The sequence below is a fragment of the Aotus nancymaae genome, unplaced genomic scaffold (genome assembly GCF_030222135.1).
Source record: "Aotus nancymaae isolate 86718 unplaced genomic scaffold, 86718_ANA_hifiasm-v0.15.2.pri h1tg000067l, whole genome shotgun sequence".
NCBI lineage: Eukaryota > Metazoa > Chordata > Mammalia > Primates > Aotidae > Aotus > Aotus nancymaae.
The window spans coordinates 23,232,223-23,255,843 of NW_026988482.1; the positions used below are offsets into that span (position 1 = coordinate 23,232,223).

At 43.6% G+C, this 23,621-nt stretch overlaps 1 protein-coding gene across 1 annotated transcript; it reads left to right on the forward strand.

Annotated features, from left to right (window-relative positions):
• Positions 1–1,842: 1,842 nt before the first annotated feature.
• LOC105727646 (F-box/WD repeat-containing protein 12-like) lies at positions 1,843–23,097 on the forward strand. The gene is made up of 12 exons (XM_064366778.1): positions 1,843–1,932; positions 2,375–2,412; positions 2,619–2,776; positions 4,364–4,479; positions 6,950–7,159; positions 8,053–8,211; positions 9,342–9,552; positions 10,042–10,220; positions 10,297–10,427; positions 21,155–21,250; positions 22,438–22,562; positions 23,075–23,097. The coding sequence occupies exons 1-12, from the start codon at positions 1,843–1,845 to the stop codon at positions 23,095–23,097; spliced, it is 1,536 nt and encodes a 511-aa protein (XP_064222848.1).
• The last annotated feature ends 524 nt before the right edge of the window (positions 23,098–23,621 follow it).

Here is a 23,621-nt window from a genome sequence, read left to right on the forward strand (position 1 = left end):
CATTCTCTCACCTGCTTCTTATCTTGTGCTCAGACTATTACGGAGTTACCATTTCACGTCTCTCAATTTTTTTACATCTCTTAACTCTTGAGCCTTTTAGATTTGTCTTTACCTATTGTTACAATGCGTCTTTCTCTGCCCCTTTTCTGGTAGCACCCCACCCCACCACCCCCAACACACCTTCCCGTTCCTCTATTTCACAGTCACTCATTCACTCATTGGGCAATTTGCTTCAGTTCCTTACGTTTGCCTCTTTCTCATCTGTCCTCTTCACCATTTTATCCCTACTCCGTCTTCTCTCACAGTCCGTTTACAGTGATATTTTCCTATTTGTATGGTTATTTTATGATATTTGTGTTAAATGCTTTTTAAATATCCTTTATCTTATTGTTTCTTCTTCTCTTCCCTTGTCATATTTTAGAGTGTTTTTTTCTCAGCCCTCTACATGATTGCATTAACTCTGTTCCTCTAGAACAGCGTCTGTTCCAAGCTTTCTCTCTTCCTGTGTCCTTCCGCCGCCCTGGCTCTCTGCATTATTTGCTTTTAATGGAATAGAAATCTTTTCCCCTTGTATTTCTCTCACTCCTCTCCCTTCACACACCCCTCGTCTCGCCTTTCCCCACGTCCCCCTCTAGGTGCTTCTTGCTCTTTGCTTTTCCTTTTTACTTCCTCACCGTTTCCATTTCTGTTTTCCTCTCTGTTACTACTGTGTCATAAATGGGACTCCTGACAACCACTCCCGTGTGTCCGCCGGGAGGTGGCAGTTTTAAGAAGGGTTGGCCGCTGAGCCTCACAGAGGGACCCCCGTCTTATGCTGCAGCGAAGTACCACAGACTGGGTGGCTTACAAACAACAGATTTATTTCTTATGATTTTGGAGGCGAGAAGTCCAAGATCCAGCTGGCAGCGTGGTCAGGTTCTGGTGCGGGCCTTCTTCCAGGTTGCAGCTGCCACCTTCGCCATGTCCCCACATGACGTAAACAGGGCTAGAGAGCTCTCGGGGTCTCTTTTATAAGGGCACTGGTCCCATCACGAGGACTCCGCCTGTGACCCACTTACCTCCCAAGGCCCCCCACCTCCAATCACACTGAGGGGTAGAATTTCAGCATTGGAATTTTGGAGGACACAAATCCTCAGGCCACGCCACTGTCTTTAGAAGAATCCCAGAATGACTTGTCAGGTTCCTGGGAGATCCGTAACTGTGGGAAAGCGTCACATCCCAGGGAGGCCACTGGCTGGGAGAGCCATCCCAGACAAGGCCTTCTCCCTTCCCACAGAACTCGGTAGAGAAGTCGGCTTGGCACGTGCTTTCTCTTCCACTGCAAAGTTAAATGCGAGAAGGTAGAAACCCAGAGGCCGTGCTGGCGCTGAGAGATGAGCCCCACTCACCAGATTCAAGGTCCCAAGGTAGGCAGACACCGGGCAAGCAGACTCCCATTCTGGGAGTTTGGAACTTAAATAGAGTCATAGGGACGCTCAGACCTGATCCAAGTGAGTGCATTCGGTGACATTTCCTAGAGGGTCCTGACACCTTCATCTGCACCTGGGGCTGCCCCAGGTTCTGCGCTGCCAGTCACAGTGCACAGGTGCTGCTGAGCTCCTCTAAACCATGAACTAACAAGTGAGTTGAGGTAGGGATGCCGCCAGCTGTGTGGACCCGGCCCAGGGGAGAGGCTGGGGTGGAGGTCAGCCAGGGAGTCTGCACACCTGCAGCTTGTCTCTACCGCACGCAGATGGGCACAGGTGAAAACCTTTACAAGTGCTGCAGACGTTGGCCAAGCCTTTAAATTCAGAGCAACCCGGAGAGGAGAAAGGAGAGTGGGTGTGGGTTCAGGCGTGGAAAATGGAGATCCGATTGCCTGACTTAGCTTTGAAGCGGATCTTCTCTTTCCTGGACGTATTCAGCTTGCTGCAGGTTTCCCAGGTGAACAAGGTAAAGGCCTTCACCTCCCACTGCCCCACACGCCCGCTGCCTCTCCCCACCAGTTTGACTACACTGCAGAATAGCAGGAGGATACATGGACGATGTGGGGTTAGCATCCTTCACTGTGAGGGCCTCATATTCTGTTAAACAAGAAGGACAAACTGACATCCAAGAGCTGCGCTGACTAAACAGTCCTTGAGGCTCCCATTTCAAGCCCTAGGAAATCAGCACTTCTTCCTCTGAACTCATGGGAATACCACGTGCCTGTATTAGCAGTGATAGGTCTCTTGTTCCCGTTTCCTCATCTCCCCACACTGGGAGGGCTTTGCGAGCTGGAATCCCATCTGAGTAACCTGTGCGGGTCCGGCTCCCAGAACAAATAATAGCAGAGCATTGCCTCTGCTCTCTGATGTAACCGATTGCCTGCTTGTCTCTTCCTTTCTCTCCATAGGATTGGAATAGGGTTGCAGACAGCAATTACCTGTGGAGGTGAGTCATGGAAGGGAAAGGGTAAGGAGGGAAGGGGAGAGGAGAGCGTCTGACTGTGTACCCATGCTGTGTACCGAGGCCTGTGTGTGGCTGTGTTGTGAGAGGCACACAGGAAAGTGAGTGTGAGTAGGGGGTTGTGATGTCACCAGGGCTCTGAGGAGGTGAAATGACTGAGCACAGCCTGATGGGATTCTGACTGTTTCCAGGGCACACTCTCTGCAGAGATGGGACTGCAGCAACGTCACCGATCAACACCTGGGCGCACACACATGGAAGCAATTGTTCCTGCACCAAAGAAGGAAGGAGCTTCGGTTGTCATTGGCACAGCCTGATAACTTTATCTACAGAATAACTGAGAACACTGGTATGGGGACAGGTGCCCTAGAGGAACATGAGCAACTTGTTTTCAGAAGTCCACTCTATTGGATTTTTGCTGTGTGAAGTGGTGTGTTCTCATTCAGTGAAGGGAAAGGGAATTAGAATTGAATCAGACTGGGCCGCCATGATAGCCACGTGACAGCTCCCTGCTTCCTCTCTTGTCCCCACTGTCTCTGCTGAATGAAGAAACTAGAGAGATTTTGTCACAACATAAAATCAGGTCCTGTTACCCCTTTTTTCCTAAGCCTTCCCATCCCTCCCAGAATAAAAATCAGAATCAAATATTAATGTGAAACTCTTTAAAAAACAGAGGCTTGACTGAGCACAGTGGCTCATGCCTGTAATCCCAGAAATTTGAGAGGCCAAGGTGGGCAGACTGCTTTAGCCTAGGAGTTCCAGACCAGCCTGGGCAGCAAAGTGGGACCCCCATCTCTATACAAAATTAAAACAAATTAACCTGGGTGACAGAGCCAGAGCCTGTCTCTAAATAAATACATACATTCAGAGGCTCTACAGCTGCAGCCTCAACTTCCTGGGCTCAAGAGATCCTCCTGCCTCAGCCTCCTGAATAGCTGGGACTACAGGGGCATACCACCATACCCAGGTAACTTTTTTTTTTTTTGAGGTGTAGTCTCACTCTGTCCTCTAGGCTAGAGTGCAATGGCACCATCTTGGCTCACTGCACCTTCCATCTCCTGAGTTCAAGCAATATCCTGCCTCAGCCTCCTGAGTAGCTGAGACTACAGGTGTGTACTACCATGCCTGGCTAATTTTTAAATTTTTAGTAGAGATTGGGTTTCACTATATTGGCGAGGCTCGTCTTGAACTGCTGACCTCAAATGATCCACCTGCCTTGGCCTCCCAAAGTGCTGGGATTGCAGACATAAGCCATCATGTCTGGTCATAACTTTTTCATTTTTTGTAGAGATTAGGTCTGACTTTGTTACCAAAAAGTCTGGAACTCCTGAGCTCAAGTGATCCTCCCACCTTGGCCTTCCAGGCAGGAGCCACTGTGCCTGGCCTAATCCTAATAACACTTTTTTTTTTTTTTTAAATAACCAAGTCACATTTTGTCACCAGGCTCCAGTAAAGTGGTGAGATGTCCGACCTCCTGGGTTCAGATGATTCTCCTGCCTCAGCCTCTTGAGTAGCTGGGATTACAGGCACCTGCCACAAGGCCTGGCTAATTTTGTATTTTTAGTAGAGACAGGGGTTCACTATGTTGGTCAGGCTGGTCTCCAACTCCCAACCTCAGGTGATCCACCCACCTCTGCCTCCCAAAGTGCTGGGATTACAGGTGTGAGCCATCACGCCTGGCCTGATGGAGACATTTTAATATGCATTTTATATCTGTGGAAACTGAGGATAAAAAGGAAAAGCCAGTTGGCCAACATCTCCCAAATGGCCAGTCTGCCATGGGAACCTGTGTTTGGATGACTCTGGAGCCCAATTTCTATCTTCTCCATACTGCTACCCAAACCCTCCTAAGAGGGTACAGAAATATTTAAAATTATCTTCACTGGGTTTGGATCACCCCTTATCTGTTGGCCAAGTCTTCTGTGTTTCCTTCTAGCCTTTGAAGCCGGTTTGGCTTATCTCTCAGGAAATAGCTTTACAATGGATGAACAGAAGTCAATCATTTGTAGTGTCTCTCCAAAGAAAGAGCTTTGTGCCTGGGATGTGCAAGAGGTGAGTCTGGCCAATGTGTAGCAAAAGTGCTGCATCCTGGTGTCCATCCTGTTCCATATATGGCACAGAAGTGCCCAGAGGAAAATGCTCGGAAGTGGTAACAAAGACAAAGTTTCAAATCAGGTTTTCTATTTTGTAATTTGCAACCTTTTCATTTGGACCAGAGACACAGATAATTCAATTTTTTTTTTTTTTTTTTTTGAAACAGTCTCACTCTTGCCCAGGCTGGAGTGCAGTGGTGTGATCAAGGCTCACTGCAACCTCCACCTCCTGAGTTCAAGCAATTCTTGTGCCTCAGCCTCCTGAGTAGCTGGGATTACAGGGACACGCCAACATGCCTGGCTAATTTTTGTGTTTTTAGTAGAGACAGGGTTTCATCATGTTGGCCAGTCTGTTCTCCAACTTCTGGCCACAAGTGATCTGCCAGCCTCAGCCTCCCAAAGTGCTGGGATTACAGGTGTGAGCCACCACACACACCTGAGAATTCTTTTTAACATGTGTTTCTATCAATAAATTTGTACAGGATTTGTTTTCTACCAGTAACATCAGTGCATTTCTGGAATAATTTTGGATTTTGTGCATCTTTATCACTGTTCTATTGCCTCTTTGTCGATGATTGGCGTTTGTTATATTGGCTTTTTCAGAACATGGTCTCTATCTCAGATCACCTCCAAGGTGCACAAGGGATTGGTCTCAAAAACTGAGTGTGGCTTTGTCTAGTGGTGGAAAGTGCAGTGAGGTTCTTGGGAGACCCACAAAGTTTTTGTTAAAGAGAATGACACTGGCAGAAACACTGCCAGCTTGGATGTAAAGGGGCCAAAACAACACAAAAGGCAAAGAGGCCTTTTGGATTTCAAAACTTTTACAGGCAGGAAGCAGACTACCAAAACTATTTAGCTAAAAAAATCGGGCCGCCATATATAGAAAGTGAAGGATGACTCAGACAGAATCAAAAGCCCAGAGAGTAGAACCAAGAGTCATGAAAAATCTTTCTCGGGCCTTGAGTGCTAATCCACAAACTGCCAGTACGTTCTCTGTTGGATTTCAGAATGTCTTGTAGCAGGGATTCCTGTGTTTCCATTTTCGCCTTTCTGAATGACAGTGACTATGTTATCCTATGCTTACCCCACACTTGTACTTTGGGGATGGTGAGGGACAGATAATGTGTATATCTAGTTTGAAGATTTTCACATCATGAGAAACTGAATCTAAAGAGCCTCATCTATACCTGGACCTAGAAACAATGAGATCCTAGATTTGCAATGATACTATAATGGTATGAGACATTTGAGGGCATTGGGAGATGGTGAATGTATTTTCACATGGGGGGAAAGTGAATCATTGGAGGCTATGGAGCAGACTGTGGCTGCCAGTCTCTGAGATGGCCCTAATGCCTTTGCCCCACAATCATCACGATCGATCTTGTGTAGTCCACGGCTGCAGTGAATAGGGCTGACCTGTGGGACCAATAGGATATTGTGGAAATTATGGAGTCTAATTTCTGAAGCTATGTCACAGAAGACAGTTCTTCCCTCATGGATCATTAGCTCTTGGAAGTCCAGCCAGTGTTGTGAGAGCTCTCAGCAGCCCTCCAGAGAGATCTGTGTGGAGAGGGACTGAGGACCGCTGCCAGCAGCCAGCTCCAACTGACACAGCTGGATGATGGCGCCATCTTGGAAGTGAAACTGGACTTTACCCTCAAGCTGCACCTGAATTTCTGATCAGAAGAAACTGTGAGATAGCAAAAGCCTGTTTTAAGCCACTAAATGTTGGGATGCTTGGTTTCATGACCATAGATGTGACCGCACAGGCAACTTGTTATACTGTGAGGAATCAAAATAGTGATGACATTTGAGTGCCGGGGAGTTGTGAATAGAGCATGAGGAGGGGACTCTGGGAGGGCTTAGAAGTGGTGCATTGGTATTCACTTGTGATAATTTAGCAAACTTCGTGCTCTCTTCCTATGTGATATACTTCACAATTTGTTTAAAAGACTGAAGAATCATCTAGAAAGACAAGCATTCTATCTTGTATGTAATGTACAAGGTTGATGAAGGAATAACAATTTTCATGTTACTTAATATGTTTTGGGTTCCTACTGTGTCCTATGCAGAATTCTAAGTATATTTCATGAGTTGTGAAAGGTAATGACAGCCTCATTAGAAGGCATGATGGAAAGTGACTTGCTGAAGGTGTCTTGTTAGTAAGAGGCAGAGGTGGTTTGAACCCAGCAAGCCTGATCATTCTTTATGCCTGTAATGAACCAAGTTCTTATGTCTGAGCGTAGTGCATAGTTCCTGTTTTCATGTTCGCTCCTCCCAAATATTGAGGTGTGGAGAATTTTCATATCATTTGCCCAGAAGGAAGAAGATCTCATTTGGAAGAGGCTTCCAAATAAACATGGGCAGAATGAAGGCACAGAAGGTATAAGAGTTCTTGGAACACAGATCGTGTTACTCTCGTTCTCTAGGGCACCATGATCTGGTCAAGCCCAGTCCAGAAGTTCCAATTCTCAAATCTGGTAACCCTCCCTCAGATGCATCTCGTCATCACTGAGGATATGAGCAAAATGATCAAAGTCTGGAATTGTCAGGACAAGGATCCTCTGGCCGCTCTCCCCATGCCAGAGACCTGTTATTGCATGGAAGCCCATCTCACAAAGGATGGCCCATTCCTGATGGTAAGTGAGCCCTGAATTTAGAAGGGGCCAAAATATCAAATGCCCACTGTCTTGACAGGCATCCGTGTCACATTACTGTCGTATCTAGTGCTTTTTTCTTCTTTTTTTGAGACAATCTTGCTCTGTCACCCGGGCTGGAGTGCAGTGGCACGTCTTGGCTCACGGCAACCTCTGCCTGCCAGGTTCAAGCAATTCTCCTCCCTCAGCCTCCCGAGTAGCTGGGACTACAGGCATGTGCCCCCATGCCCAGCTAATTTTTTGTATTTTTAGTAGAGATGGGGTTTTACCATGCTGGCCAGGCTAGTCTCGAACTCCTGACCTCGTTTTCCAGCTGCCTCAACGTCACAAAGTGCTGGGATTACAGGCGTGAGCCACCGCGCCCAGCCTATTTCTCTTTTTGTAGTCATTCCTTCTACCTACCCTGCAAGTCAATCACAATTTGCCAGTGAATGTTGTTATATAAACCTCCATGCTATCTTGGCCCTTGACCTGCCTCAAGTACATTTCCCCAGCCATTCTTCTAAAAACAAAAAACCAGGAACTTCCTGAATTACTTTATATGTGCCTCTTCTTTCAAGTGTGTTTTTTCCAGTCCATGAACTTGGTCAGGGACAGTCGAGGAGGAGAGATGGCTTTGGGGTGACACTGTGAAAAAGTATAGCGTTTATGTGCTAATGAATAAGTGTCCTTGAGAAGAATGCTTTGGGGCTTGGAAAGTTTTATTCCATGGGATTATCCCAACAATATCTCACGCTAGACCGGTCAGAGGTATGGATCTCCATTCTGTGACTGAAGAAACGGTGGCGTGTCTTGCAGCTGACAGTGCTGCCTCCTATGTACTCCAGGGTTTCACGTATCTTCCTATTGATGTGGTGGGGATGCCTTGGTTTCAGGTTGGCGATGCTGCGGGTGACATCTACACATTTACGCTGCCTGAGTTAAGAGATGTTTCTAAAGTTACTGCATTTCAATGTGCTATTGTACTTCTACGCTGCTCTCCTGACAAGAAATGGGTGTTTGCATGTGGGACATACAGTCGTGCCTTTCCACAGGTAGGTGCTGTTCTGTATATTTCAGATTCAGGTTGGGAATGTCAAGTTAGGAAGCGTGCAGAGAAACTGCAGAGCTCAGTGAGGTCCGGGCACACTGCTCCTTCCTCTCTAAGACCACATCACAAGAGGAATCCATTGTGATAGTCGGGAAGCAATGCTCTTTGAAGCAACAGCATCCAGTTGCCATGGCCAATGTTAATGAAAACTTGTCCATGAAGCCCAGATTTGCCACAGAGATGGAAGAGGGTGAGACAGGTATCAAGAAATAGGGATTGCTGGGCATGGTGGCGTCCACCTATAGTCCCGCCTACTCAGAAGGCTGAGGTGGGAGGATCGCTTGGGCCCAGGAGTTCTAGTCTGTAGTGTGCTATGCTGATAGGGTGTCCACACTAAGTCTGGCATCAATATGTTTACCTCTAGGGAGCAGGGGACCACCAGGTTGCATAAGGAGGGGTCAGCTGGCCCAGGTCAGAAACCAAACAGGTCAAAACTCCCATGCTGATCAGTATTGGGACTGCACCTGTGAATAGCCACTGCACGCTAGCCTGGGCAACATGCTGAGACCCTGCCTCTTAAAAACATTTTTTTTGGCTACAAAAAGATCTTTGACCTTGTTCTCTTTGGCCTTCTTTACTTTTATCTCTGCTGACTTGAAAGTATAGAGAAGTCCAAAAGCAAGTGACTATGCCTCAGCCTCTGAATGTCACTCTGAGGAGGCCTTTGGCCTCAGAGCAGGCCATTTGTAGGGTGGCACCGGTGGACTGGGCACCTAAGAGGGAGGAGTTCAGAAGGCAGGTAGTAAAAGCCACACAGCCCATGACTTGTTCCCCAAAAGGGAAAATCTGCTTAGCCAACCTCAGCATGACCAAGGGTTCCACATAGCAAGATGGTTTCGTAACCCCTTGGCATGCTTCAGGGACATTGTTCTGTGAACAGGACAGGAAGGTTAGGAAGACAGTGCACTCCTTGTATGTTGGAGTGACACGCAGTGACTACTCATCACTCCTGAGAGGTTGAACAAAGCTTTGGCCACAGGATGAGGATTTCTGAGAAGGCTCCTCTGGAGTCACTCCTGTACTGAGGGGCTGTAAGTTCCCTGCCCCTGACCTCACACATGATGCTGGCTTTAGGTGTTCCTCGCAGAGGACTTACTGAGACCATCAGAAGGCAGCGCTCCTCTGTCTACCTTTCTCCCACATAAATTCTGCACCACCGCCTGCTGGAACCCAAAGAAGAAAAACAGGATAACACTGATGTCCGAAAATGGCCACGGAAAAAAGACAGAAATTATCACCTTTGATCTAACAACCAAGAGGACTGGAGGCCAAACAGTCGTCCAAGGTAGGCTGTGCCACATTAGAAACACGTGTTTCTCTTCCTCATCACACAGGCATTCATGTGAAGCTATAAATCCATGTAAATGGTCAGTCTGTGTAGAGGGAGCAGGGGATTTCTTTAGCTGGGGGTGAACCCACCCCTGTTTGACTCCAATGCCCATGCTGATCTCTACCCCTCACCCTGCCCTCTTGGGCGAACATGTAGAGATTTCCATCATGTTTCAGGGCCTGGGTTCCAATGCTCCTTCCCACTACACGTTTTGCCTCAAGGTCCAAGTGAGTGTTTATTGTCCACAAACTTCTGTTCCTGTGTCCTAGCACGTGTTACCACGGTCAGTGACACGTGTTTGTCAGGCCACTGGACTAACCTTCATCTTCCTCCCTGGCATGAAGTCTGTGGAAGTGGGGATCATGCTTTTTTATTCAGTGTAAGGATATTGTTCCTGTTCAATGATCTGATCTTCACTTCTTTGTGTGTTTTACATGAAACCAGCATATGAGATCTCACATTTCCAGTTGGCACCTCATCTGAAGTGCCCTTTCTGGATAGGAGCCAGTGATTTAGATTTGATCGTCTTTCCCAGTGGGCCATACTTGCTCCTCTTCAGCATCACTGGCTTCCTGCTGCAACGATTTCAGGACCACCAGACAGCCATCAACAACTTCTGGGTGGTATGTATGATTCTCCTCCACTGCTTTTCGGTCTGACTTTGACTCCTTGGCCACTAACTCTGGCTATCCTTGGAAGGATCCTCTCTATGTCCTCACCACATCCGATGACTCTGTGCACCTGTACCTGTGGGAAGAGGGAGGCTGCCCTCCATACCTCAGGAGCTGCTGTCACCTGGATAATACATGGCGTGATCACGTACCACATGGGTAAGCTGTGTTTTGTGACTTAAACGTCTCCTGAAAACTTTTTTTTTTAGACAGACTGTTGCTCTGTCACCAGGCTGGAGTGCAGTGGCACCATCTCAGCTCACTGCAACCTCTGACTTTCTGGTTCAAGCAATTCTGCCTCAGCCTCCTGAGTAGCTGGGATTACAGGCATGCGCCACCATGCTAGCTAATTTTTGTACTTTTAGTAGGGATGGGGTTTCATGATGTTGGCCATGATGGTCTGCATCTCCTGACCTCCTGATCTGCCCACCTTGGCCTTCCAAAGGGCTGAGATTACAGGTGTGAGCCACTGCATCAGGCCAAAGACTTCTAATTTCTACATCAAAATCAATGAAGGGAGAACCGGGATTTTATTTTTTTTAAGATTCTTTGAGGATAGGCATCAGTAAACTCATGCCTGAAAAGAGAATTGCTAGTGTTCTTGAAGTCATGGCACTTGCAATAGATGTTAAAGGTCTTCCCAAGGAGGCTCTCAATTTATATTCCCATAAGCAGTGGATAGATTCTGACCTCAATACTCTGTCTCTACGTACTGAGTTGTACCTTTTGTGAGTCCATTAGTCACTTGGTTGCTGCTTCAGTGAGCTGCCTTTCCCTCCATTTGGCTGATTTTTGCCCCTGGTTTATAAATTGTTTTTCTTGAGATTTTATGTAGTACATGTAGAAGTCTTGTCTCTTAAGACTTTAAAGACATTTTTTTTTTTTTTTTAATGAGACATAGTCTCACTCTGTTGCCCAGGCTGGAGTGCAGTGGAGCTATCTCGGCTCACTGCAACCTCCGGCTCCCGCGTTCAAGCAATTATTCGGCCTCAGTCTCCCAAGTAGCTGGACTACAGGTGCACACCACCACAACTGGCTTATTTTTTTGTATTTTTAGTGGAGACGGGTTTTCACCGTGTTAGCCAGGATAGTCTCCATCTCCTGACCTTGTGATCCACCTGCCTTGGCCTCCCAAAGTGCTGAGCCACCACCCTAGGCCTACAGACATTTTCTTCCAGATTATTGCTAGTCATCATAATGCTTATAGTGCTTTTTTGGCAACATCTAAGAAAAGACATATATCCTTTGCACTGCCAATGCCACTAAAAAGAATTTACTGTGAAGGTCTATCTCCAATGATTCAAGTACATTGGCCGTTCATTACAGCATTTGTGACAGTCAAGAGCTGAAGCTCCCTAACTGCCCAGACATGAGATTGTTTACATGACCGTCGTATATCCACACAAGGAGGTATCATGCAGCTGCTATTAACTTAACTTTTTTTCTTTTATTTTAAAGAATTGGAGAATGTCTATGTTCAGTTAAGTTATTTCTAATGTTTTGAGGCAAAAATTCTTTCAGTATCTGTAATCATGCTTAGCTGACTTTCATGCTTTCTGCTCTCTGTGTCATATCTAATAAATCTTAGCCCACAGCAATCGTAAATACTTATTTCCTTTCAATAATTTCAGATACTTCCTCTGGATTTGTTTTCTGTCTTCCATTTGAATGGGTGTGTGGTGATTCCTCATTGTGATATTTACCGTGCCTTTTCCCAATGACATTGAGCAATATTTCATTTCCCATCCACATATCCTCTTTGATGCATTTATTCAAATCTTTTGACCTATTTTTTAATTAGGTTGTTAATACTGAGTTTTGATAGTCATTTATATATTTGGTATAAAAGTCTTTTGTGAGATAAAGGTTTGCTAATATTCTCTCCCGTTGTCTTTCAAAGAGCAAGTGTTAACTTTGAAGTACAATTTTTCTTCTTTTAAAATGACACGGCTTGGGGGATTGTATCTATGAAATCTTTGCCTAACCCAAGATCACAGAGATGTTCTAAGATTTCCTCTAAAAGTCTTATAGCTTTGAGTTCCACATTTAGGTCTCTGATGCATTTTGAGTTAAATTTTATAAGGGAAAGATAAAGATCAAGGTGTGTTTTTCGCATATGAATATTCGCTGATTCGGCATCATTTGTTAAAAAAACTCTTCTTTCTCCATTGAATTGCCTGTGTACCTTTGTCCAAAATCGACCATATTTACATGGGTTGATTTTCAGACTTCCTCTTTGTTCCAATCATCTATATGTGTATCTTTTATCAAATAACACACTACATTGAAAATATAACTTTATAGAAACTTTGAAATCAGATAATCTGAGTCCTCTAATTTGTTCTTTTGCAAAATTATTCAGACTATTCTGATTCTCTTGTTTTCCAAGTGAATTTTAGAATTAGCCTGTAAATTGTTATAAAAATTCTGCTGAGGTTTATATTGAAATTTGTTTCAATCTAGAGAGTAATTAGAAGGAAATCGGCATCTTTACTATTTTGACTCTTTAAATACCTGAACTTGAATGTCTCTTACTGTTTCTAGGCCATCTTTAATTTACTTTATGACTGTTTTTATAGTTTGTAGGATAAAGATCTTGTGCATATTTGTAAAATTTATACCTAAATATTTCACATTTTGGTGATATTGTAAAGAGTACTGTCTTATTTCAATTTCCATTTTTCATTACTAGTATATAGAAATATGACTGACTTTTGCATATTGACGTTCTATCCTGCAACCTTGCTAAACTCATTTATTCTAATAGCATTTATTCATAGATTGGTAGATACTTTGTGCTTTCTCTATGTAGAAAATCATGTCATCTGTCAATAAACAGTTTTCCTTTTTTTTTTTTTTTTTTTTTTTTAAGACGGAGGCTCGCTCTGTCACCGAGGCTGGAGTGCAGTGGCACAATCTCAGCTCACTGCAACCTCTGCCTCCTGGGTTCAAGCAATTCTCCTGCCTCAGCCTCCCAAGTAGCTTGAACTATGGGCACGTGCCACCATACCCAGATAACTTTTTGTATTTTTAGTAGAGACGGGGTTTCACCGTGTAAGCCAGGATGGTCTCAATCTGCTGACCTTGTGATCTGCTCATCTCAGCCTCCCAAAGTGCTGGGATTACAGGCATGAGCCACCGTGCCCGGCCAGATTCTTAGTAAGGTGAATTATATTGATTTTCTTTTTTTTTAGTGGTCAGCACAGAGTATCTTATTAATCTTTAACAAATAACAATTATATATTTATGGGGTACAATGTGATGTCTTCATAGATGTATATATTATAGAATGATTAAATCAAACTTATATATCAATCATTTCATATGCTTATTTTTGTGGTAAAAATATTTAAAATCTACTCTCAGCAAATTTGTAGCTATGATACGCTATTAGGAACCACAGTCACCATGCCATGCTGCAGATCTCTGAAACTGATTCCTCCTGCCTAACGGAAACGTTGAGCTCTTTGACCAACACCTCCTTGTTCCCTCTCCCTCCTGGCCTCTGTTAACCACCATTCTACTCTCTGCTTCTGTGAGTTCGATTTTTTTTTCTTTTTTGAAGAGTCACACATAAGTGAGATGATGCAGTATTTGTCTTTCTGTGCTTGCCTTAGTTCACTGAACACAGTGACCTCCAGCTTCATCCATGCTGTTGCACGTGACAAGATTTCCTTCTTTTCTAAGGTTAAATGGTATTCCATTGTGTGTGTGTGTGTGGGGGGTGTCTGTGTGTGTGTGTGTGTGTGGGTGTGGATGTGTACATATACCACATTTTCTTTATCCACTCATCCATCACGTACACTTGGGTCTGTTCCATTATCTTCACTATTGTGAATAATGCTGAAGTGAACATGGGAGTAATGAGAGTGCAGATGTCTCTTCAACATACTGATTTCAGTTCCTTTGGATGTATACCCAGAAGTGGGATTGCTGTATCATATGATAATCCTATTTTAGTGTTTTGAGGAAATTTCATGTTGGTTTTCCATAATGGCCGTACTAATTTACATTCCCACCTACAGTGGACATGGGTTCCCTTTTCTTCACATCTTCATCAACACTTGTTTATCTTTCATCTTTTTGACCATAACCATTCTAACACCTCTAACGAGGTGGTATCTGATTGCATTTTTAATTTGCATTTCCTGATAATTCATAATGTTAAGCATTTTTTTTTCACATACTTGTTGGCTATTTTATGTCTTCTGTAGAAAATTGGCAATGAAGAACCGTTGCTCATTTTTATATGGTGGTTTCCTTGCTTTGCCAGTTTGCCCAGGCTGGTCTTAAATTCCTGGGCTCAAGCAATCTGCCTATCTCAGCCTACCAAAGTTCTGGGATTACAGGCATGAGTTACTGTCCCTGACCTTTTCTAGTTTCTTGAAGTAGATGCTTAGATTATTGATTTCTGACTTATTTTTAAAAATGTAAGCATTTGGTGTTCTAAATTCTCCACTAAACACTGCTTTAGCTGCAAGCCTCAGATTTTGATTTTCATTCAGTTCCATATACTTCTTTATTTCCCTTTTCCTCTTTGAGCCATGGACTATTTTAAAGCCAGGATTGGAGATTTTATTGTAATCTTTTTGGTCATCAATTTCTAGTTTAAAGCAATTATGGCCAGAGAGCATATTCCATATTTTCTTCATTCTTTTACATTTGTTAAAATTTGTTTTGTGACCCAGGATATGCTCTATCTTGGTGAATGTTCCACGTGAGCTTGAAAAGAACGTCTATTCTTCTCTTGTTGGGCACAATGTTTTATAAATGGCAATACGTCACCTTGGTTGATCTTCTTGAGTTCTTCTCTATTCTTTCTGATTTTCAGTCTAGTGATTCTATCCGTTGTGAGACTGTTGAATTTCCTATTATGGATTCTTTCTCCTCTTGGTTCTATTAGTTTTTACTCCATATATTTTGCAGCTCTGTAGCTTGCTACATACACATTTAGGATTAATGTATCTTCTAGGTTAGTTTGTCCTCCTGTTTTTGTGTAATGTCTCTCCTCGTCCCTGGTAATCTTCCTTGCCCTGAGGTCTACTTTAATACTAATTTAGCCACTCCTGCTTTCTTTGGGTTCATATTTGCATGTTCTATTTTCTATTCATTTACTTTCAACCTACTTATGTCAATATATTTGAAGTGAGTTTGTTGTAGATAGAATCTGTTTGGATCTTGCTTTTTATCTATTATGCCAATCATTTTTTTTAAGTTTAAAAACAAAAGTTTAATTGACACAGAATACTTGTATGTATTTATGGAGTACAATATGATGTTTTGTTGCATGTATACACTGAAATGATCAAATCAGGCTAATTAACTTATCCATCACTTCAAATATTTATCATTTATTTGTGGTGAAAACATTTAAAATCTCTCTGAGCTATTCTGAAATGTATAATATGTTGTTATTATTAACTACAGGCACCATGCTCACCAGAATTTATTCCTCCTGATAAGCCAAAACTTTGTACCCTTTGACCAACACCTCTCTGTTCCCTGTCTAACCCCCTGTCTAACCCTGCCCAGCCTCTGGCAAACACCGTTCTATCTTCTACATCTATGAGTCTAACTTACTTAGATTCCATATATAAGTGAGATCATCAGGTATGGTGCCTCACACCTGTAATTTCACGACTCTGAGAGGCCAAGGTTGTGGGATTGCTTGAGCCCAGGAGTTCGAGGCTACATTGAGCTGTCCATGTTTGCCCATTTTTTAATGGGTTTATTTGTTTTTTCACTTGCTGAGTTAAGTTCTCTAGAAATTCTGAATATTAGACCCTTATCAGATGCTCAATTTGTGAATATTTTCTCCCATTCTGTAGGTTGTCTGTTTACTCTGTTCATAGTTTATTTGGCTGTGTGGAAGCTTTTTGTTTGTTTGTTTGTTTGTTTAGATGGAGTCTCACTCTGTTATGCAGGCTGGAGTACAGTGGCACAATCTTGGCTCTCTGCACCTCTGTCTCCTGGGTTCAAGTGATTATCCTGCCTCGGCCTCCTAAGTAGCTGGGATTACAGCCATGCATCACCACGCCCAGCTAATTGTATTTTTAGTAGCGACAGGGTTACACCATGTTGGCCAGGCTGGTCTTAGACTCCTGACTTCAAGTGATCTGTCCACCTCAGCATTCCAAACTGTTGGGATTACAGGTGTGAACCACCGTGTCCAACCTGTGCAGAAGCTCTTTTGTTTAATTAGGTCACACTTGTCAATTTTTGTTTTCATTGCAATTGCCTTTGAGGACTGAGTCATACATTATTTCCCAAAACCAACACTGATGTCTAGAATAGTGTTTCCTGGTTTTCTTCTAGGACTCCTAGAGTTTTGGGTCTCACATCTAAACCTTTAATCCATGTTGAGTTGACTTTTGTGCATGGTGAAAGGTAGGGGTCCAGTTTCATTCTTCTGCATATGGCTAGCCAGCTATCCCAGCACCATTTATTGAACAGGGAGTCTTTACCCCATTATTTATTCTTGTCAACTTTTGTTGAAGATCAGTTGGCTGCAGGTGTGTGGCTTCATTTCTGCTTTTTCTTTTCTGTTCCTTGGGTCTTCATTCTGTTTTTGTACCAATACCATGCTAATTTGGTTATTATAGCTTTATAATATAGTTTGAAGTCAGATAAGGTGATGCCTCTGGCTTTGTTCTTTTTCCTCTGGATTGCTTTGGGTATCGAAGCTCTTTCCTGATTCCATACAAATTTTAGAATAATTTTTTCTAGTTCTGTGAAAAATGACATTGGTAGTGTGATAAAAATAACATTGAATCTGATGCTTTGGGCAGTGTGGCCATTTTAATCATATTGCTCCTTCTAATCCATAAGCATAAAATGTTTTTCCCTTTTTTAATGCCACCTAGATTTCTTTGTTTTTCTTTTTTTCAGATGGTCTCACTGTGTTGCCCAGGCTAGAGTGCAGTGGCACAATCTCAGCTCACTGCAACCTCCACCTCACCGGTTCAAGTGATCTCCCTGCCTCAGCCTCCCAAATAGCTAGGACCACAGGCACGTGCCACCGCACCTGGCCAATTTTTGTATTTTTAGTAGAGATGGGGTTTTGCCATATTGGCTGGGCTTGTCTCGAACTCCTGACCTCAAGTGATCTGCCCACCTTGGCCTCCCAAAGTGCTGGGATTACAGGCATGAGCCACGGTGTCCAGCCTATGATTGCTTCTAGCAGTGTTTTGTAGTTCTCCTTGCAGAACTTTTACCTCCTTGGGTACATGTATTCCTAGGTAATTTATTTTGGGGAAAGCTATTGTAAATGAGGTTCTATTCTTGATTTGGCTCTCAGATTAAACCTTATCAGTATATGGAAATGCTACTGATTTTTGTACATTGGTTGTTGTATCCTGAATACTGATTGAAGTTATTTTCAGTTCCCAGAGCATTTGGACAGTCTTTAGGGTTTTCTTTGTATAGAATCGTATTGTCACATAGTGTTGTCGCTCATGTTTGTATTCCCAGAACTTTGGGAGGCTGAGGCAAGAAGATCACTTGAGCCCAGGAGTTCAAGACCAGCCTGGGCAACATACAGAGACCCCGTCTCTACAAAAAAAAAAAAAAAAAAAAAAAAAAAAAAAAATTAGTCAGACATGGTGGTGTGCACCTGTGTTCCCAGCTACAGAAGAAGCTGAGGTGTGAGGATCACTTGAGCCCAGAGGTTGAAGCTGCAATGGGCCATGATTGTGCCACTGCACTCCAGACTGAGTGACACAACATGACCCTCTCTGGGGGGATTAAAAAAATACATTTTATATATATTCAGTCATATTGTCCACAAAGAGATAGTTTTACTTCCTCTTTTCCTATTTGAATGCCCTTTATTTCTTTCTCTCGGCTGATTGCTCTAGCTAGGACTTCCAGTACTATGTTGACTAGGAGTGGTGAGAGTAGGCATCCTTGTCTTGTGCCAGCTCTCAAAGGGAATGCTTCCAGTTTTTGCCCCTTCATTATGACATTGCCTGTGGATTTGTCATTGATGGCTCTTATTTTGAGATATGCTCCTTCGATGCCTAGATTCTTTAGGGTTTTTGTCACAAAGGGATGTTGGATTGTAATGAAAGCTTTTTTTGTGTCCATTGAGATGATCATATGGTTTTTTTGTTTTTCATTATGTTTATGTGGGGAATCATATTTATTGACTTGCATGTGTTGAACAAACCTTGCTCCCAGGAATAAAGCCTACTTGACTCATGGTGAACTAACTTTTTGATTTGCTGTTGGATTCAGTTTGCTTCTATTTTCTTGAGGATTTTTGCATTTGTGTTCATCAGGGATATTGGCCTGTAGTTTTCCTTTTTCATTGCCAATACCATTTATTGAAGAGACAGTCCTTTCTCCATTGGGTGTTCTTGGTACTTTTGTTTTAAAAAAAATTTTAATTGACCTTAAATGTGAGGGTTTATTTCTGGGCTTTCTATCCCATTTCACTGCACAATGTATCTGTATTTATGTCAGTACCATGCTGAGTTTTTTGTTTGTTTATGGTTTGTCCTGGGGATAAAAATACAAGAACCATAACTTTTTGATTACTATAGTTTTGTGATGTATTTTAAAATCTGGTAATGTGATGCCTCTAAAAAATGTGGTCATATTCTTCTTGCTCAAGATGGTTTTGGCTGTTGGGGTTTTTCTAAACTCTGTGTGCTTTTTTGTTGTTTATAACATTCTGCTGCTGACCAGGGATATTCTGTTTTAATTGGTGTATTAACTTCTTTTCTTTTAGCTTTTGAAAAATGTTGTGCCTCTTCCTTCTGGTTTCCATGATGTCTGATGAGAAATCCATTGTCATTCAAATCTTTCTATCTCTCTAGATAATGTGTCATTTTGTTCTGGCTGACTACAACTACAAGTTATTTCCTTTGTTTCTAATTCTCAGAAATTTGATTAGGGTATATGTGGTGTGAAATTGTTTCTTTGAGTTTAACATGTTTGGCTTTGATTAAATTTTTGAATTTATAGGTTTACAAATCTGGGGACATTTTCAGCTATTATCTCTGCAATGCTTGGTGGGCAGAGGAAGGGGTACCATTTACTTTTTTTTTCTTTTTCTTTTCCTTTTTTTTTTTTTTTTTTTTGAGATGAAGTCTCACACTGTTGTCCAGGCTGGAGTGCCAGTGGCAGTCTTGGCTCATTGCAACCTCCACCTCCTGGGTTCAAGTGATTCTCCTGCCTTAGCCCTCCAAGTAGATGGGACTATAGGCATGCACTACCATGCTTAGCTAATTATTTTTAGTAGAGACAGGGTTTTGCCATGTTGGCCAGTTGGTCGGGAACTCCTGACCTCAGGCCTTTCAATGTGCAGGGATTACAGGCGTGAGCCACCACACCTGGCCTGGGGTACCATTTCCACTCACCTAAGTGTACTGGGGGCGATGGTCAACAGGACTTTATATCAGTGTCTTCAGGGCCTGGTGAGGAGGGGAAGAAGTGCCACCTTTACTTGAGTTAGTGCAAGGCAGGGATGGTCAAAGGGTACCACGATACAGTTTCTGGACTCCTGGTGGAGAGAGATGGAAGTGTCACTTCGCCGGGCTAGGTGGCACATGCCTATAGTCCCAGCTACTTGGGAGGTTAAGCCTGGAGAATTCCTTGACTACACTCTTGGGCTGTAGTGCACTATACCGATCAGGTGTCCACACAAAGTTCGGCATCAATATGGTGACCTCCTGGGAGCGGGGGACCACCAGGTTGCCTAAGGAGGGGTGAACCTGCTCAGGTGAGAAATGGAGCAGGTCGAAACTCCCATGCTGATCAGTAGTGGAATTGCACCTGTGAAAAGCCACTGCACTCCAGACTGGGCAATATTGTGAGACCCTGCCTCATAAAAAAAAAAACAAGTGTCACTTCATCAATACAGAATGAGAATCAGCAACAGAGCTATGCCCCCACCATGTCCTCATCATACAGTAGGTAGGGAAGCATGGCTTCTTTTATGATATTCAACTGGAGTAGAGCAGGTATACTCAAAAGGGAGCAGAATTCTATTTTACAATAGAAATCCTGGGGCCAGGCACAGTGGCTTCCAGCTGTAATCTCAGCACTTTGGAAGGCTGAGGCAGGCAGATTGCTTGAGTCCAGGAGTTTGAGACCAGCCTGGGCAACATGCTGAGACCCCATCTCGACAAGAAAATATTTTTAAAAGGCCGGGCGTGGTGGCTCACGCCTATAATCCCAGCACTTTGGGAGGCCGAGGCGGGTGGATCACGAGATCAAGAGATCGAGACCATCCTGGTCAACATGGTGAAACCCCGTCTCTACTAAAAATACAAAAAAAATTAGCTGGGCATGGTGGCACGTGCCTGTAATCCCAGCTACTCAGGAGGCTGAGGCAGGAGAATTGCTTGAACCCAGGAGGCTGAGGCAGGAGAACTGCTTGACCCCAGGAGGCGGAGGTTGCGGTGAGCTGAGATCACACCATTGCACTCCAGCCTGGGTAACAAGAGCGAAACTCCAACTCAAAAAAAAAAAAAAAGAAGAAAATATTTTTAAACATTAGCTTGGCATGGTGGTGTGCACCTGTAGTCCCAACTTCTTGGGAGGCTGAGTTGAAAGGATCATTTGAACCCAGGAGCGAGGCCATGTCTAAAAAAAAAAATTCTCTGTAGTCATCTATAAACCAGATTATCTATCAAATTAGATACTACTGACAATTCTGGCAATAATATTAGAGAGAAGCTTGGGATTGCTATTCCTGCAAATAATAATCAGTGTAACTTTCCTTGATTTGCATAGTTATTCAAAACCAAATCTAAGAGCACAAAAGACCAATTAATTTGGAAAGAATATTGATATCTTAGTCAAGTTCTAATTCAGTATCAACAATGGATGCACCTGCTTTCTCTTTTGTTCCACTGATGATCTTATTTCTCCATTGGCAGCTTTATCTCCTGTGTGATGTGTGACAATGCAAGCATAGTACTTAAGGTGAGAAATATCACTGAATCCAGCATCGTGGTGATGTATTCTTTGAATATGTAACATGGAAACTAACAAAATTGACTTTGCATCATCTTCTGTAATGTAGTAAAGAGAACTCTGTTTGCAAGCCCAGAATGATTATTTTAGTGAAATTTAGATGTTGTGGTCTGAAGTGGTGGCACATGCCTGTAGTCCCTGCTACTTGGGAGGCTGAGGTGGGAGGATCCCTCGAGCCCAGGAGTTTGAGGCTGCAGGGAGCTGTGACTGGGCCATTGCACTCCAGCCTGGGCAACAGAGTGAGACCCTGTCTCAGAAGAAAATGAAAATGAAAGAAGAATGAAAGTGGTCATACGACATGGCTGAAGAGATCTGGTTAAGCCGTTTTCTTGATTATAAGATAACAGATTCTATACGGTAATACATGGGCAGTGGAGACCAAGGTAGAACATGAGACAGAGGGAGAAATGTGTAGAATCACGTACAAAGAATGTCACTTGCCAAAGGGAACAGGAATAAGTAGGACCCCACAAAGATCTGCAATTCCCAGATGACTTAGGTTAAGCGGGTGGTAAAATGGAACTGCTATTGGGCTTTCATTTTCCAGAAACATGGGACCCCAGAGTAAAGCATGCACAGCACCTCTGCATTGTTCAAAGCTGCAAACACAAAGCAAAGCTAAAAAATCCATGGCCAGGTGGCCGGAATAGAATAAAAACTACCACAATTGGAGAATGAAAAAAACTGAACAAATGCTCCTGTTAATGTCTTATTTCATAGAATTCCAAAGACTACATGATGGAATAAATGCCTCCACCAAACTGGTGGTGAGATAAGAAATGTACAAGATCCGGGACCCTCAGAAAAGTAATATTCCTTGTAGGTAAACTGAGGGGAAATCTATTCATTAGAGAAGGGTGATGGAGACAGCTGCCTCCCTCAGCTTCAGAGATGGCTGAAAGCAACACACAGAAACAATTATCTTCAGAGAATTCCTAATCACAACAGAACCCACACTGGGGTCGATATCAGTCAGGGTTCCAGGATGATGAAGACATAACATATAAATTAAGGTAATTTGAAGAAGGTTTGATAAAGGGACTATTATAATTTGGGGCACAGTTTGTTCTTTTTAAGTAGATGAATTGGCTCTGTTCAGTCTGTGCCTCCAAGATGACAAAAGAAGGAACAAGGGTCGTGCCTAGAAGGGCCGCAGCCACGTGCAGCCTATTCACTGCATCACCAGTGCCCGATGCATGCCCAAGGACAAGGCCATTAAGAAATTCATCATTGGAAACCTAGCAGAGGCCGCAGCAGTCAGGGACATTTCTGAAGTGAGCGTCTTCGATGTCTGTGTGTACTTCCCAAGCTGTATGTGAAGCTCTGTTACTGTGTGAGTTGAGCAATTCACAGAAAAGTAGTCAGGAATCCATCTCGTGAGGGCCACAAGCACTGAACACACCCACCCCGATTTAGATCTGTGGGTGCTGCCCCTCGACCCTCACCAAAGCCCACATAAGGAGCTGAGTCCTTCAGGACTGCAGACAGACTAGTCTCCAATAAAAATAAAATGGAAATTGTACTTAATATTGCATGTTGCGTGTATCTGTGCCAGATAGGGTGGGGATTTTGTATGTTAGACCAAGTGTGAAGTGACACACAGTATTTTCATGGGGAAGAAAGCTTACTCATGTAAATTACACCTTAATTGTTTACAGTCATTCTTGGCCTCACAATTTGCATAGCTGTGTGAAATAAAGGGGGGTTAGGCATCTATTAAAAAAAAGTAGATGAATTGGGAATGAAAAAGTTAGAGAAGCCACAGAAATCATAAACCTGGCGTTACTCCAGCACCTCTGTAGCGGCCATCCCTCTGCTCTTAGGTGGCTATGGCGCCCACTTCTGACTTGCGCTCAATACTCCAGGCTTGATTTTCTTCCTTCCTCAGTCACAGGAAGCACTGCTGGTAGGCACCATGCGGTGGGAACAAGCTAACCATCCCCTACCAGTGAGGTGATAAAGAGGTCACCAGGGCGCAGCAAGGCACTGAAGGGTGACGGCTCGTAGCTGGCATAGTTGGAGAAGGGGTGTTGAACTTTACCATCTCGCCTCTTCCGTTTCCCGGTGTGGCCTGTGCTTAGTCACTACTGCTGAGGGGAGGCTAAGCCTAGACTCTGGAGAATTACACAAGGCCACTCCCTTTATGAGAGCACCTCTACCAGATGGCATCTCTCAATGGACGGCATTCAGGATAACATGGGAATGGTTTACAGATTTGACTGACGTGTTCTATTCAGGAAAAATTTCACAGGAGATGGACGCATCCCTGCCACCACCCACATATGTGCTCCATGGAAAGCTGTGGGACAAATGTGGACCCGCTTCTGACACCCAGGAGATAAAACTCCAATTGCGCTGGACCAGGTAGCA

Coding starts and splice junctions, on each gene's coding strand:
- LOC105727646 (XM_064366778.1), top strand. CDS start 1,843: ATGGAGATCCGATTGCCTGACTTAGCTTTGAAGCGGATCTTCTCTTTC. Junction 4,480..6,949: donor GTGCCTGGGATGTGCAAGAG/GTGAGTCTGGCC, acceptor CTCGTTCTCTAG/GGCACCATGATCTGGTCAAG. Junction 10,428..21,154: donor CGTGATCACGTACCACATGG/GTAAGCTGTGTT, acceptor CTCCATTGGCAG/CTTTATCTCCTGTGTGATGT.